This window comes from Vanessa cardui, chromosome 29 (genome assembly GCF_905220365.1).
Source record: "Vanessa cardui chromosome 29, ilVanCard2.1, whole genome shotgun sequence".
NCBI classification, from domain to species: Eukaryota; Metazoa; Arthropoda; class Insecta; order Lepidoptera; family Nymphalidae; genus Vanessa; species Vanessa cardui.
Genome location: NC_061151.1, coordinates 3,655,536 through 3,672,244, shown reverse-complemented (window position 1 = coordinate 3,672,244; position 16,709 = coordinate 3,655,536). Strand labels below are relative to the sequence as shown.

Genomic DNA, 16,709 nt, shown 5'->3' with positions numbered 1-16,709 from the left:
ATACATTTAAACTTACGATAATTTAATACTTAATTGAAAATCGATATTAAATCGATTCCCAATAATCGAATACTGCGATTGCGATCGTTTCAACCTTGTCCGAATAATAAAAATTTACATCTAACCTTTTTAAAATTTCACGTTATAACCGCGTATACAGTTTTGAATCAAATAGGTTTTTATTTTTTTGAGTATACATTATTTACTTTGATCGTATAATCCAACTAACGCTAACAAACATATATGATGTATAACACGATTTTTAATTAACTGTTCAAATATCTATCCATCCTTTTCTGAGTCATAGAAAATTATTGTTGATAGAAAGAGAGACAAGATAACCTGACATAACTTTTAAAAGGTAAGGCAAATTGGTAGGGTTACTTTAGTTGTAATTAAATTATAAGTAATAAAGGGTATTAGTATTTCTATAAACAGTATGTTTCATATATATGTGATTGATGAATGGTTAATATTTGGATAATACATAATGTTTAATGTGACAGTGCACGGTAAGAACTAGCGCGCACTGGTAACTTTTGTCACGGTGACTGTTTCGTCACTCTTGTCGAGTCCATGAATATGTATGGAGGTTCACATTACGACGTGACATTTGTGTCTGCATCTGTACATGTTCACGGACTCGACAAGAGTGACGAAACAGTCACCGTGACAAAAGTTACCAGTGCGCGCTAGTTCTTAGACTACCTGTAAATAGTAGAAAATTTACCGAGATACTTTTGTAATGCATTTTATTTTATTTTTATGTGATATTGTATTTACTGTTGTACTGAGAATAAAATAAAAATAATGTCGTTTTCTTATCTCAACCCTCAACGTTTTGAATTATATGTTAATAATACAATAATACTATATATAATAACACTTCACTTTGAATATCTTCAAAGTAGTTTGAAGCAAGTTCAAGTTTATTAATGAAATAGATTCCAATTTAAAAAAGAAAAAGAATATTGCCAGAGACTAAAATAAACTTAAAGTATCACAATAATAAAATATAGTTAGTTAATCAGCGGGTTAGTCAACCATTTTTGGAACCGGTAGTTGATTTTTCTTTGACTAAAAACTATATTACGTAACATATGGGTATATTTAACGACTGCTAAATTCACAAAATGAATTTGAAAAGTTGAATTTTCATTTGGCGAATTAGAATAAGGCTTGTATTAGTAATGATAAAAATGATGAAGATGATGATGGTGACTTGTGTGAATTCTACGACATAAGTGGTAGGTTGTCTGTATACCACAATTGAAATCGTATTATACATCGTATGCTTGTACTAAAATTACATCTAACCTAATATGGCGGCTGTAGAAAAGAAAAAAATAATAAAAATAATCGAGTATATTAAACATATATACAAATAAATACAATTTCTGTCTATGGACGGTATTGTCTATAGTTTTATTTTTTTCGTGGTAAAAATATTCTTATTACTATTTTTTTCATACTGTTCAGTCGGTGAAAGTGAGAAAAAAAATCTACCTTACTCACAACCGGTTAAAAAATTGACGATACACAATAATTGTTAAGCGATAAATAATATTATATTTATAATTTTAAAGCTGTGTAAAAAATTATTTGAATAATTTATTTTATGATATGGCAACATTCAATATGGCGGCCGTGAAATTAATTTAGTTAGGATTGATTGTAAAATTTATATGTGGTTTGAATTTTTTTAAATATTAACAAAAAATATAGAACTAGAATTTTGATAGTACATGTTGCCAGCTCATAAAATAAATATAATTTAAACAAAGGGCAATTCCGAAACAGCAAATTCTTCTGCGAATTTTTTGTTAAATTATTACATAAATAATTAACGTAACAGCTGATAAAAAAACAAAAATACAGATTAAAAAGCGCAGAAGAGTGCTCGTTTAATTCTATTTAATCATTCAGTTTTACAAAATAGACAATATATTTCCGATATTCTCGATTTTTAATCGATGTTTAAATATTATTTATAACGAATAATCGATTTTATTTAATCGTTTCAATATAAAAATGACTTTAAGACAGATTTATATATTATCTATTCTATATGACCTTTGCAAAAAGATATAAAAGCAGCTATTGGTTATTAGTTTAAAATAGTGAGGTAATTATTACGTATACATGTTATTAAATCTACTTATATCTATGGTATACACAGTTTTGTCTTTTTGTTTGTATGCGTGTCATGTGACGTGCTGTCCTGTTCTAACATTATGGTGCTGGAAAGAGACAAGAATATTTTTGGAGCGATTTCAATACTGAACAAGATCAAATTATAACAACATTCTGTAAATTTCCCACTGCTGAGCTAAGTCCTGACCCTCTGAGGTTCGGAACATTTTCCACGACGCTGTTCCAATGCGGGTTGGCGGAATATACATGCGGCAGAATTTCTATGAAATTAGATACATGCAGGTTTCCACACGAAGTTTTCCCTCACCGCCGAGAACGAGATGAATTACCAACACAAATTAACCACATGATTCAGTGGTGCTTGTCTGGGTTTGAACCCGCAATCATCGGTTAAGATGCACGCGTTCTAACCACTGGGCCATCTCGACTTTAAAACTGAAATGTTTGTTATTATTTATATTTGTAATTAATTTACCTCAATGCATAGATTGCTGTAAGGGTGGGTAGTTGGTGTTTTCACTTTGCTCCTCATTCTGGGATTCGTGTTCGTCACCGGACTGTTCACCTTCTTGGTCTTCGTCCTCTGATGATGAGAGAAGACCTGCAAGGAGTTACAGCAGGTATTTAGTTAAATTTGTATAGAAAGACAAACAGACAGCAGTTCTTAAAATGAAGATAGTAAGAACAGACGAAAAGACCTTAATAGATTTTAACGAATCAATTACCCAACATAACAGAAGCATCACACTTAATTGTTATATAAAAAACTATCAACCTGTTCTGAAAAGAAAATACAACCTAACCTAGGCGGTTTCTACCAGAGTTTGAAACTCAGACTGTTATAATAAAAATAAATAAGTTTGTTACTTAACAACTCAATTTATTTATCATTATAAATGTGAAAGTAACTCTGTCTGTCTGACGCTCGTTCACTACCAAATCGCTGAATCGAATTTGATGAAATTTGGTGTGAAGCAAACTTGATCTCCAAAAAAGGATATAGGCTACTTTTTTGCTTGACACGTGACAAGCAACACCCTAAAACGCGAGAGAAGCCGCGGGCGACTACTAGTGTAAAAAATAACTTACCTGCTGTAAATTGTGGGTTGGTAAGCGCGTCAGGCCAATATCGTTTGCTGATAGACGACCCGTTTTTACTTTTCTTACCTCCTGTAATAAAACGTAAAAAGATATAGACATCATTCAATAAACATCGTAATTTATGGGGCTCTGAGCAAGGCCGTCGGCCGTTTTATTCTAGCCACCTCTAACAGTTCTCACAGATAAATGACTATTTTATTTTATTTTTTTTATTTTATTTTATGGAATAGGTTGGCGAACGAGCATATGGGCCACCTGATGGTAAGTGGTCACCATCACCCATAGACAATGACGCTGTAAGAAATGTTAACTATTCCTTACATCGTCAATGTGCCACCAACCTTGGGAACTAAGTTGTTATATCCCTTGTGCCTGTAGTTACACTGGCTCACTCACCCTTCACACCAGAACACAACAACACTGAGTACTGTTATTTGGCGGTAGAATAACTGATGAGTGGGTGGTACCTACCCAGACGGGCTTGCACAAAGCCCTACCAAGTAAGTGAATGAATGAATGAATGATACGTTACCAGGTTTATCCTGGCAGTCGAGCATCGGTTGTAATATGCGACGTCGCGCGTTGATGAACCAGTTGTTGACTTGCAACAGAGTGAGCCGAGTCTGAGCCGCCAGTGACCTCTTCTCTTCCTCCGTTGGGTACGGATGCTGGAAACATAAATATCTGATATATAAACCGCTGTATTTATTATCATAATGTTATATATCAGCTACATTGCGTTATAAGTTTCTGTTCAGCGATAAATTAAATAAATAATTTTTACATAAACAATATATAGGTAATGATCTAATTTTTAATATAATGAACCTGTAACCTAATTTTTATATATAGAGATTTTAATATTTTTTACCAATAAGTTAATACGTTTTTAATATAATGTAATAAATTATTTATAAACTTCCTAATATTTGCATTCTGTAACTGCCTTAAAAGATAATGCATTTAGAATTAAGCTACACTGTATTTCTTTTTACCCAATATTGTATTAATTTAATTATCACTGGTGGATCTTAAATAAATAAATAAATATTGTGTACTACTGAGAGTTATATCTTAATTAACATGCTTATAATCTGTATGTAAGATAATCTTGTAATCTTAATATGACCTAGTTCCCGATATTTGAATAGGGTGAAATTTTGCTATTCTTTTCTGTTCTGATGATAATACTTGACTAACTAAGAAACGTCATTACAAATCCAATATGGCGGTTAATCCAAGATGGTGGACTGGCTGCTTGAAATCTATTTCAATGTTACGGATATTAAATTGGGTTTTCTGTTAGGAATACGAAAATAAAAGCCACGTGACTTAAATCCAACATGGCTGACTTCCAAGATGGTGGACTGGATTATTTGAAATTTTGAATGGAATCATATATAATAAGATACCGGAAAATATAATCAATTTACCAATCTCAAAATTTAAAATGATTATTAAGACTAAATTAATAAATAAATCATATTATTCATTAAAAGAGTACTTTTTAGAAAGAAACCCCTAGAGTTACTCTCGGGTTCCATCATATGACACTAATTACTGTAAATTGCACATTTACAACAGCATTGTAAATCGGTTTATTTAAAAAGAGCAACTATGCGAGTTTCTCGTCGTTTCTTCCCGAAATGATGGCCGTATTTAAATATTGACGATTCAAAAACGCTTCATTGCGAAGTTTACTTGAATAAAATTGATTTGATTTGATTTGTAATTTTAAGTGCGTGCGAAAAGTATACTCTTTGATTTTTTAAACTATTATATTACAACACACTATTACTTTTAATTACGTATATCCACTTTAATTAAAATTCCAATAAAGATTTGGTCACGTTCAAAGCAACGTTTCTCACAAATCCATGACTAATATCATTGCATTGGCTGTCAAATGCTGTTTATTTGGCTTGTCTTAATATCATTGCATCTGTCAAATGCTGTTTATTTTTTCTCCTGCTACTGCTGGAATAGGGTACACAATGATCACTGACCACGAGATGCTGGAAGAGCCAGGCGCGCATGACCTGCGTGGCGTGTCGCGGCAGCACGCCCCGCTTGCCGCCCTCCTCCTCATCGTCGGGCGCGGGAGGGGGGGAGCCCGACACCGACGAGCAAGAATTCGAATTCGTGCCTGCACACACACACACACACACAATGTACAGTCAGAATAAGAATACCTCCGTCAACATTCAAATGCATTATCAAGTCGTAAACACTTTGTACCTTTTGAAACTGAAACACTAAACTGACAGCTGCATATTTTTTTTTTTATGTTATAGATTGGCGAACGAGCATATGGGCCACCTGATGAAAGACAATAACGCTGTAAGAAATATTAACGATTCCTTACATCGTCAATGTGCCACCAACCTTGGGAACTAAGATGTTATGTCCCTTGTGCCTGTAGTTACATTGGCTCACTCACACTTCAAACCGGAACACAACACTGAGTACTGTTATTTAGCGTTAGAATAACTGATGTGTGGGTGGTACCTACCCAGACGGGCTTGCACAAAGCTCTACCACCAAGTAAAACCACCATATAAAATTAAACTTACATAGTATGATTACTTGGTTCAAAATAGTGTAACATCTTTGGACTACGTCTAGTTTTATATCAACATTAAATATCTTTAATGGCGTTATTATTCATAACGAATTTAAAATAGACATATCTTCTACTAAATTGTCAAAATTGACGCTCATACTGAGCACACAAAAGTAGATCTTAAGGTGACGAACCTTTTCTTACCCCGACTGTACAACGAAACAATAACAAAAATATCTTTAATTAATGCTTTATATAAAAAAGACAAAATAAATACAAAGAGGTCGTTATTATAGAACGACAAAATTAAAATGTAGCGTCAACAGATTAAAAAAACAATCGTAAAATTGACGAATGTATTCAGATGACTTTTCACATATGTAAAGTACATTTGCGTGAAAAAGCGTTATAGATAGATAAAGTGATATGAACTTAATAAAAACGCTTACCGGTAAACGAATCCGTGGAGAGGAGCCCGGCGCCAATTTGACCGATCGGTGTCGAACCTTGTACTACGAGAGCCGCTGCAAACATTTTAACATCTATATTAATATTATAAATGTAAAAGTAACTCTATCTGTCTGTATGTATTAGCTATAAAATAAATACTAAATTTTATTATATTTGACAATTAAAATGGTTAAATGATTACTATACAATGAAGTTGCTAACTTCAAATCAAATCGCTCAAAATAGACTTCACAAATGATCTTATTTAACCATTTTTTTTTTGTTACAAATCAAATTGTGATTGTTCAAATTTTGAACGTAGTATATTATATTATAATATTTTATTTAGATCGTTACTTGACCAGTTAATATAACACGATTTTTATTAGTTTTTTAAATTTCTTTTCGCGGATAGCTGTCATTAAAATTACTTGAACTAAAAATAACTTTGTACGCGTCGAAATATAAATATTTTTTAAGTCAATTTAGAGAATATTAACTTATCAGTTCCTAAAAGAAAATTCAAGAAAAATCAAATTGAGATACTTGTATTTATTAACTAGGTCACCTCTATGTGTTTATAACCCAATAGTCAGGGGCCATCTGAAAACCTGTGCTGTGCATTGGCACAGGTTATACTGAGAACCCCTTGCTACCAACACTGTTCTTTAAATTTAATTATTTTCTTGTGTATGATCTATGTAATGTATGTGTGTAGCAAAATAAATTGTTGACGTGACAACGTCTTATAAATTGGTTTGCCGGGTGACACTTCAAGAAACTGCGTTACGCTCCGCTCACGTTATGCGCTCACAACGAGAGCGAGTGAGAGGCACGCGTGCCTTCCACTCGGGCATGGTTAGCCCGCCTAAGAGCGAGAGAGACAGACAAAATTCAGTGCGAGATTCTTTGTATAAATTAATGTTTTAAATTGTTACAATTATTTCATCCTTCTTCCTACTATACGAATGAATATTCACATTAAAATTATTTTACCACTCAAAGTCGTTGTCACGTAAAACTTTCGCCCGTATACCGACTTTACAGGCAACAGGTAATTTTTATTGAATTAGGTTTAATTCATTCAAGTCATGGGAATGATAAAAATTTTTGGGATATATTCAAAGAAAATGATTATTATGTACTAGGTGCTTTTCTGATTTCGTATCGGTGAAGTTTGTTCAGTTTTATCCCTGCTATTTTTTTTAAGCTATGTTTTTTAATATTATTTGAAAACGTCATTAAAACCTCTTTGAAATAATATCTATCAATATAATAAGCACTACCAATATTAGATTATGGACATATAAGTGTAGGGCGAGTGTACTCACGAGGTTCGCGGTGCTGGAAGGGCAGGTCGGCGACGGCGGGGTATGCGGGGAAGGGGGGCGCGGCCAGCGGCGCGGGGGACTGCCGGGACACAACTATCGTTGGATTATACAGTTCACTCACTCACTCATTCATACAGTCTCGAACATCGAGCAAAGGACGTAATACCAACTTCATATCTCATAGATCCATTCGTTCTTGGTGACTAATTACAGCATTAGTACTTCATTTGTAAATATAAATTATGGTTTAGGATCAACGAGGAAGTTAGTTACATTAATTAATAAAGTTTAGTTGGAGCAAAATCAGCCTAGGAGTAAGATTGTATCGTAATGTCACCTGATTTAAACTTTAATAGAAGCAATAAAGAGGTGCGCAAATCATTCAATTCAATCTTACCCCCACTCACAACACTTCATCCTCAAAACACTCACACATTCATCACTAATAAACACCAGCACTGTAAGGATAAACTAACCCTTACACTATCAGTACACCTCATCTCAATGTTATTCACTTGTAATTACACTAGCCCAATCAACGTTCGAATAGGTACTACACTCTGTCTCTACATAAATCTCTATCATTCATTCATCAAACTTTTCATTCAATTTTCTCTTCACTAAATCGAATTTTGGATCAATTTAAGATTAAAATTTTACTCTTGAGAGTGGAATGAACTACAGATGTTTTTTTAACTACACTTTATGTTGCAACAAACATATATTACCTGATACTGCGGCGAATTTGACGTACTGGAGTGATCATCCATCGTCCCAGATAGGTTGTTGTTACTTTCAACGCCTCCTGGAATTAAAAGTCAAAAGTCAATATCAAAAATCATTTTTTAAAATAGAAGTGATTTCAGTTGCTTATTTGTAGTCAAATATACCACCGGTTCTAAATCTAACACCTCCGCTGAAAGAAATTCAGTGGATAAATGTATTTTTTTTTTAATTTCATGTGACATGTAGAATAATAAACAAATATTTATTATTTGAAACAACCTGGAGGCGATCATCTCATTCCCAAGGTGTGCAGTTAACTAGAAAGTCATTAGTGTTGTAATATCCAAAAAGTAAGAGAAGTAATCTAACTGCTTGTCATTATCCCACAACTGAGCTGAGGTCTACTTCTCGTTCTTAGAGGAGAGTAGAAGCCTTCTGCCTTTTATACATAGATCTATGATTTCCTCGCAATTTTTTCCCCGTTTCTTAACCATGGATCTCAAGATGAATTATTATAAGTGGTGGGGCATCAATTCAAATCAAAATATACTTTATTCAAGTAGGATTTCACAAGCACTTATGAATCGTCATTTAACAACTATATTAAGTGAAGCTACCACCTTTGTGGGTTTCGTGCAAGTCTATCTGGGTATGTACCACCAGTCAGATATTTTGCCATCAAGCAGAGGGATTTGGTATTTTTGTGTTCCAGTTTGGACGGTGAGTGAGTGGCACATCCAACATTCCAAAGGGTTGGGTAACGCATTGGCTAAGTAAAGGATGGTTAATATTTCTAACAGCGCCAATGTTTATGGGATAATGACCACTTCAATTGAGATATCACTTACACAAAAAAATATACATATACAGGGTTTTGTCTTAAATTTTCGCGATTATTACACATTTCAATAAAACTAGTTATAACGGATTTGAATCGCGTATATTAATTGTTTTTGGCATCCCGACGTTTCGAGCACTTTACAGCGTTCGTGGTCACAGGTAGACTAAGGTGGCATTTGTCTATTTGAGGAACAAAAGAAATATTATTTACAACTACCGCCAACGTTGGCGGTAATATATGCGATTCAAATCCGTTATAACTAGTTTTATTTAAATATACAGGGTTATTGGTAACTCGACGTATATCCGTTTGGAGGTGATAGGGGTGACTATTTGCAATAATTTTAACCCCCATATGTATAGTGCAAAAGTGAACCATTTTTGAGTTATCACGTTTTTTAGATTTTTTCAAAATTTGTCAAAAATGCAACTTCAAAAATTTATTTAGACAAAAATATCAATAAAAATCTTTTCTTCTGATTTATAAAAACGAATAAACAGTGTACATATTTGTCAATATTTAAACAATCATTATCAGCCCAAATTTAAAAATTGGAGACGGAAAACGATATTACAGTAACCTCTGAACCCGTTGATTAACTTGCGTTTTTGGGGTTTGTCATCAGATATAAGGTTCATAAAAAAGTAGACTACATCCTTCCTGGTGGTTCAAACTTGTTTGGCTGTCACAGAGCTACAAACAGACAGAGTTACATTTGCATTTATAATGTTAGTAGACTTTTAATCCTTACCCGCACTATAATCAGTCCTTAACAAGTTTTCGCTCTGCATTTTAGTCTTCAAACACGCTATATATCTGCCGCAGAAGTCTCTACACAACTCTTGAACCTTTTCCAATTCCAGGAGATGAATCCGTAGGACCTGGAAAATTATATACCAATTTTAGCCCCTAAATTCCATGCTGGTGGATGCACTATAGGCAGTTTTTCAACCGACACAAGGAAGGCTTACTAATTACCACGATAATAATCTTGGATATGAGGTATTTTGGACAGCAATGAAATATCGATTTTTGAGTCGTCAGTATGATGATATGAACACACTTGTGTGTATTTCGCCGTAGTTGATTGTATGAAAGTTGTTTAAAATGAACCTTACCAAACGAAATAGGCTATTTGACAATGCGAATGCAAAATTGTGAATTATTGTAATCAGTGTATATTATGAGTTTAAAAATGGTTATTTACTAAAGAAACTTGAAAATAATACTTAATTTATTCAAAAGTCCATACATAAAAATGCATTTTCACAAACGTTTGTCACGTGACACAAAACGCTCCTGATTGACCGGGCTTATGATAAAGTCACTTTCTTGTAAACTTTGCTTTTCAACCGACTTCCAAAAGGAGGAGGTTATCAATTCGTCTGTATTTTTTTTTTTTTTTTTTTATATTTGTTACCTCATAACTTTTCACTGGGTGGACCGATTTTGATAATTTTTTTTTGTTTGAAAGGTAGTGCTTCCCGTGGGGTCCCATTTTTTTTTTATTTTTTTCCGATGATGGTATCCATATGAAAACGACATAATCCTTAATTTGCATTATGTATATGCGCGACAAATAGGTGAATAACTGAAAATCACGTTAACCAATTTTGATAATTCTTTTTTTATTATAAAATATATACTTCAAGGGTAATTTGGTGAAAGTTTGGTAAGGTTCTGAGCACAGGATCCATGACAAAGTAACGGAACGGAAGGGAACGGAACAATTCTGAGGAGCACGTTAGCGATACTCAGTCGAATCTTTTATTTATAGGTTATTTGGATATTTGAGTCACCTTCCGTAATGTGGTTATGTTTATGTAATTATCATAGTCGAATATTATAATCAACTAGCTACCCACCCCGGCTTCGCACGGGTGCAATACTGATACTAAATATACTACAGAATTTGTGTATTTACGACATCACATCGCAAACTTCTAAAATTATCAGTGTTTCTTTACTATATTGTTCATGTATTATATACACAAACCTTCCCCTTGAATCACACTATCTTTTGAAAAAAACCGCATCAAAATACGTTGCGTAGATTTAAAGATATAGGGACAGAGAAAGCGACTTTGTTTTATACTATGTAGTGATGGAACTCCTATACGGCTCGCAGTTAGGGTGCGATATGGGGCAGAATTTCTTACTATCTTTAATCAAATTTTGTGTATGTGATGTGATGTCATATGATGTACGAAATATAGTTGGTCTTTTTCAAAGTTTTTTTGCTGAGTTCGATTACAGCTCTTTCGAGGGACCCTTGTAGTTTACGCCGCGTGACGTATTAAATCCGCATTTTCGAAAGTCTATTTTTGCTTTATTCGCAAGTTTCCTTTGAAATTGTCCTCGAAGTAGTTTCTGACTCATATAAACGGAACGCTTAATCTATCCATATTAAAAAAAAATAGTTAGTCAACATCAGCTTCACTTAAAATCAAAAAATAAATAAAAATTTTAACAAAAAGAAAAACCGACTTCAAACAAAACACTATTTTAAAACAAATGAATATGCACGAAAAAATAATAAAAATAATTGCGTATTCAACATATTTTTTAGAGTCTTCCTAAGTTAAATGAAATGAAAAATATTAGACTACTTAAAAGTCGATTAACGATTATATCATGTAGTTATAATTATTGTTATATTTGGAGTCGGTGTCTTATTTATCTAATATAGGTACCACAGATTAAAATACAGCAAAGTGACGTCACCGACCCCATTGCAGCGCCATATTGTCCAAGTAGCGTTTTTGCGCGCTATTTAAATGTGGAATTTTTAATATGATATTTTTCGGCAAATATGTACTAGAAATAAAAAACACAACTTTTACTGGGTTCCTTAACTTCTACTAAATAATATAAAATGGATTTTAAAAACCAGTCAAATAACCTATTATACGAAAAAAGTTCTTTAAACAATACATAATAGATGTTTTACAATTATAATGTATATTTGTCTACAAAATAAAAACACCAAGTATTTTTAGTCAAAACATGACTCCTAATTACTATAAAATATTATATGACTTTGTACAAAAAAGTAGGTACTCTCTGCAAATTATTGGTCGACTCTTAACTTAATCAATACGCAGATTTACATCGATTCAATACTAGTAGTCAATCTCTGATCAATCATTGAAACACCAACCTGAATGCTCTTGATCATCAGCCCATCTATCTCTGGATCGTCGACGAGGAAAGGTCGCCTGTCCCTCCTCTGGTGCTGCACGAAGGCTTGAAGGTCTGCACCGAAGGCATCTGCAGCTGGAGGCTCGGCTCCAGCTGTCGCTTGCTCGCATCTCTCCAGGAGTAGAGCGAGGAGGGGAAAGAGTGGGTGTCTGGAAATTGTACAAAAACATATAAATACTTTTTTAATATAATTGTGAGTAGATTCAATTATGGCAGATTTTAGGCACACAGAATTAATAAGGCAGTCATATACACGATATAAAGAATGATTTATACTAATACATGTAGTATCTTAGAGGGGTACCACTTACCACAAGACAGCCCAATGATCCATCTGTTTTGTCATTTCAACTTTCCATATTAAATTTGAAGATGTAAATTTAAAAACTGGTAACATTTATTGACTTATATAATAGGCTATTTGACTATGTGAAAAAATCAATTATTGTAATCAGTATACGTATATTATGAGTTTAAAAATGGTCATTTAGTAACGAAAGTTGAAAATAATATTCAATCTATTCAAAATTCCATAAATATAAATGCATTTTTTTAAACATTTGTCAAGTGACACAAAACGCTCCTGATTGGTCGGGTTTATGTTGATGTCACTTTCTCGTTTATCTCGTTAGCCTACTGTATGTGGATTATATGTGCCACAGATAACAATACAGGCAAGTGACGTCACCGACCCCATTGCAGCGCCATATTGACAAATTACTGTTTCCGCGTGATATTTAAATATTAACTTTAAAATTTGATTAGTTTTCGGCAAAAATGTACTACAATTAAAAAAAACAACTTTTACCGGGTCCCTTAACCTCTACTAAATAATCTATACATATAATAAAATTGGTGTGTCTATTTTTAGTATTAAAATAGCCCTTATTTACTCAATACATATGTATTTATACACGATACATACATAATTTTTGTTGGTCTGTCTATCTGTCTGTTTGTTCCGACTGATCTCTAGAACGGCTGGACCGATTTGACGGGAATTTCACTTGCAGATAACTGATATAATAGGGAGTAACTTAGGCTACAATATTTATTTTTGTTAAATTCAAAGGCTTACCAGGCCGCGGGCACAGATAGTATAAAACAGATTTTCAGTCAAATAGCCTATTATTTAAATTAAGAACATTAGTAAATAAGCATACAAGAATCAAAGGATTGAATGATGGAGCTTGTCCAGCGGATTTTCTCTTCGCGTTTCGGTGACAGCTGTTCCACTGCTGAGGGTCAGTCCAGGACTGGACAATCCGACTATGGACGCGGCTATGCGTGTCCACAGTCGGATCGCCCCGCCCGAGACTGAAGAGTCCACGGAGATATAACAGCTTTCTTGCAAGACTAACTAATAAATTTCTTGCCGGTTCTTCTCGGTAGTATCTACCTTCCAAATCGGTGGCTTCATTCAATTGTTAAATGATGATTTAAAAGTGTTTTTAAAAGCCTACTTGAATGAAGTTTATTTTGATTATGATTTTGACTACAAATCATCTGATACAAGCAATAATTTCTCCCCAAGCACCATTATTATCATTACATAGTATAAAAAACAAACTACCTTACCGCTGTCTGTCTGCGTAGTACTTTCAAATTACGCAACCGATTTCGATGCAGTTTGTTAAAATAGACACATTGAAAAGAAGGTTTTTGTATATACCTAATACAACAACAAAATAATTTTCCCAATACTGGGTTAAGACTTCCTCTCCGTTTGAGGAGAAGGTTCGGAACATATTCCACCAAGCTGTTCCAATGCGGGGTTGGTGAATTTACCTAATACATAGACAATATAGTAAAGTAAAGTAACGGTTAAATTAAAGTAAAGTAAAGTAACCTGTAAATTTCCCATTGCTGGGATAAGGCCTCCTCTGCCATTAAGGAGAGGGTTTGGAACATATTCCACCACGCTGTTCCAATGCGGGTTGGTGGTATAGACAATATATAGAAAAGAAATAGACAATACCGTATAGACAGTACCTTCGTTACTTCTGATCTTCCACAACACAAGTGCTTTAGCTACTTACATTGGGATCAGAGTAATGTATGTGATGTTGTCTCATGTTTATCATAGTAAATAAACAAGAATTTTTTTGTAGTATATTTAGTATCAGCATTGGACCTTTGACCCATGCAGAGCCGGGGGGCGGGTCGCTAGTTAGATAATATGATACATTTAATGACTTACTTGTAAACAGCGCGCTTGTCCGCTTCGAACTGCGCCTGATCGACATCGGTGGCGGGCGCGCCGCCGCCCTGCATCCCGCCAATTTCACCACCGCCACCGCATCTGACCACAAACATAATATCATCAATATCACTTGGTGGTAGGGCTTTGTGCTATCCCGTCTGGGTAGGTACCACCCAGTCATCAGTTATTCTACCGCCAAATAACAGTACTCAGTATTGTTGTGTTCCGGTTTGAAGTTTGAAGGCACAAGGGGCATAACATCTTAGTTCCCAAGATTGGTGGCGCAATGACGATGTAAGGAATAGTTAATATTTCTTACAGCGTCATTGTATGGGTGATGGTGACCACTTACCATCAGGTGGCCCATAAGCTCGTCCGCCAACCTATACCATAAAAAAACACCATTATCACCACCATCATCCACTGACATTTATCTTATTGGTTAGCGCAGAGCGTTTTATAATAAAACTAAAGAAATAAACCAGAATATTCTAGAATATACTATTTTTTATTTATTTTATTTTATTTCCCTGCCACCTGATGGTAAATGGTCACCATCACCAATAGACAAGGACGCTGTAAGAAATAATAACTATTCCTTACATCGTCAAAGCGCCACCAACCTTGGGAACTAAGATGTTATGTCCCTTGTGCCTGTAGTTACACTATCTTTAAAATGTTAAAATGTCTTTATATAATCGAAAGCGAAAGGACTAGTAATGTATGTTTTTTTTTGGTACACCACAACCCGAAAATCAATCCAAATCTAAATCAAAATCAACCTTATTCAAGTAGGCTTTTACAAGCACTTTTGTACCGTCATTTAACAATTAATTGAAGCTACCACCGGTTCGGAAAGTAGATTCTACCGAGAAGGACCAGCAAGAAACTCAGTAGTAGAAAGAAGTTCTAATACAAAACCTGTGCAATTATCAATATCAATTACTTATAACTAGTAGATGCCCGCGGCTTCGCTCGCGTTTCAGATTGTGGGTTGTAATATGTTAGGCAATAAAGTAACCTATGTCCTTTCTTTAAATCCAAGTTTGCTTCGTACCAAAATTTCATCAAATTCGATTCAGCGGTTTATTCGTGAAAGACCGTCAGACAGACAGAATTACTATCACATTTAAAGTTAAGAATGACATAACGAATTGTTTTCTACCCTTTACACATCACTAGCCGCTAGGGATGTGGTTACCAAATTAAAAAAAAATTGTAAACGATATGCCAGTCTTGTGGTGTTGTTGACAGTACAAGATTAACATAAATCATTATAGCGAGGGGAACGAAAGCGAATACGAAAACAGAAGTGAATACAAAGCTAGCACGACACATCGTTCCTGTTAATAATCAAATCAAATCAAAATACCCTTTATTGTACAACAACAACAGCCTGCAAATTCCCACAGCTGGGCTAAAGGCCTCCTCTCCCTTTGAGGAGAAGGTTTGGAACATATTCCATCACGCTGTTCCAATGCGGGTTGGTGGAATGCACATGTGGCAGAATTTCTATGAAATTTGTCACATGCAGGTTTCCTCACGATGTTTTCCTTCACCGCTGAGCACGAGATGAATTATAAAGACAAATTAAGCACATGAATCAGCGGTTCTTGCCTGGGTTTGAAACCGCAATCATCGGTTAAGATGCACGCGTTCTAACCACTGGGTCATCTCGACTCATTATTGTACACCAGTAAATAAATCGCATATACACGGTTAGATGAAAGATGTACAAGAGGCGGCCTTATCGCAAACACAGCGATCTCTTACAGGCAACCTTAAGGTAGAAGAAAACAGATATAGAAAGAGGTTGGGATGTAGTACGACACAACTTAGATGTAGCATCGGCAAAATTCGTAAAACCGATCACATCCGAATTGAGTACGCTATCCCAAATTATCAATGTTTATTTCTCATGCGAATATGATCTTTACACAAACGTAATAACTTGTATTATCATATGACCTAATATATTCGTCAATTTGACGCGTCGATTGATATGCACTTGTTTTCTTTGACGCGTGAATCTAAAGCGACGAATAGCGTCGAATGGCGCGATGGGGAGCTATTTCTATTGGTTGTGTAAATCGGCAGTAATCGGTTTTATTTTCATTCCATTGCATTTTCCGATGCTAC

The 16,709-nt window shown here is 34.5% G+C and overlaps 1 protein-coding gene across 1 annotated transcript in view; it reads right to left on the bottom strand.

The window, feature by feature from the left end:
* Positions 1-2,186: 2,186 nt before the first annotated feature.
* Positions 2,187-16,709, bottom strand: part of LOC124542001 (homeobox protein PKNOX2-like) — a 44,022-nt gene continuing 29,499 nt past the window's right edge. Inside the window, exons 2-12 of the mRNA XM_047119953.1 lie at positions 14,568-14,669; positions 12,327-12,516; positions 9,918-10,047; positions 8,328-8,404; positions 7,600-7,678; positions 6,268-6,342; positions 5,262-5,401; positions 3,788-3,923; positions 3,244-3,324; positions 2,630-2,755; positions 2,187-2,240 (exon numbers count right to left, since the gene is read on the bottom strand). Of these exons, the coding sequence (XP_046975909.1) occupies positions 2,631-2,755; positions 3,244-3,324; positions 3,788-3,923; positions 5,262-5,401; positions 6,268-6,342; positions 7,600-7,678; positions 8,328-8,404; positions 9,918-10,047; positions 12,327-12,516; positions 14,568-14,641 (1,107 nt within the window). The 5' untranslated portion in view covers positions 14,642-14,669 and the 3' untranslated portion in view covers positions 2,187-2,240; position 2,630. The remainder of the gene's footprint in view (positions 2,241-2,629; positions 2,756-3,243; positions 3,325-3,787; positions 3,924-5,261; positions 5,402-6,267; positions 6,343-7,599; positions 7,679-8,327; positions 8,405-9,917; positions 10,048-12,326; positions 12,517-14,567; positions 14,670-16,709) is intronic.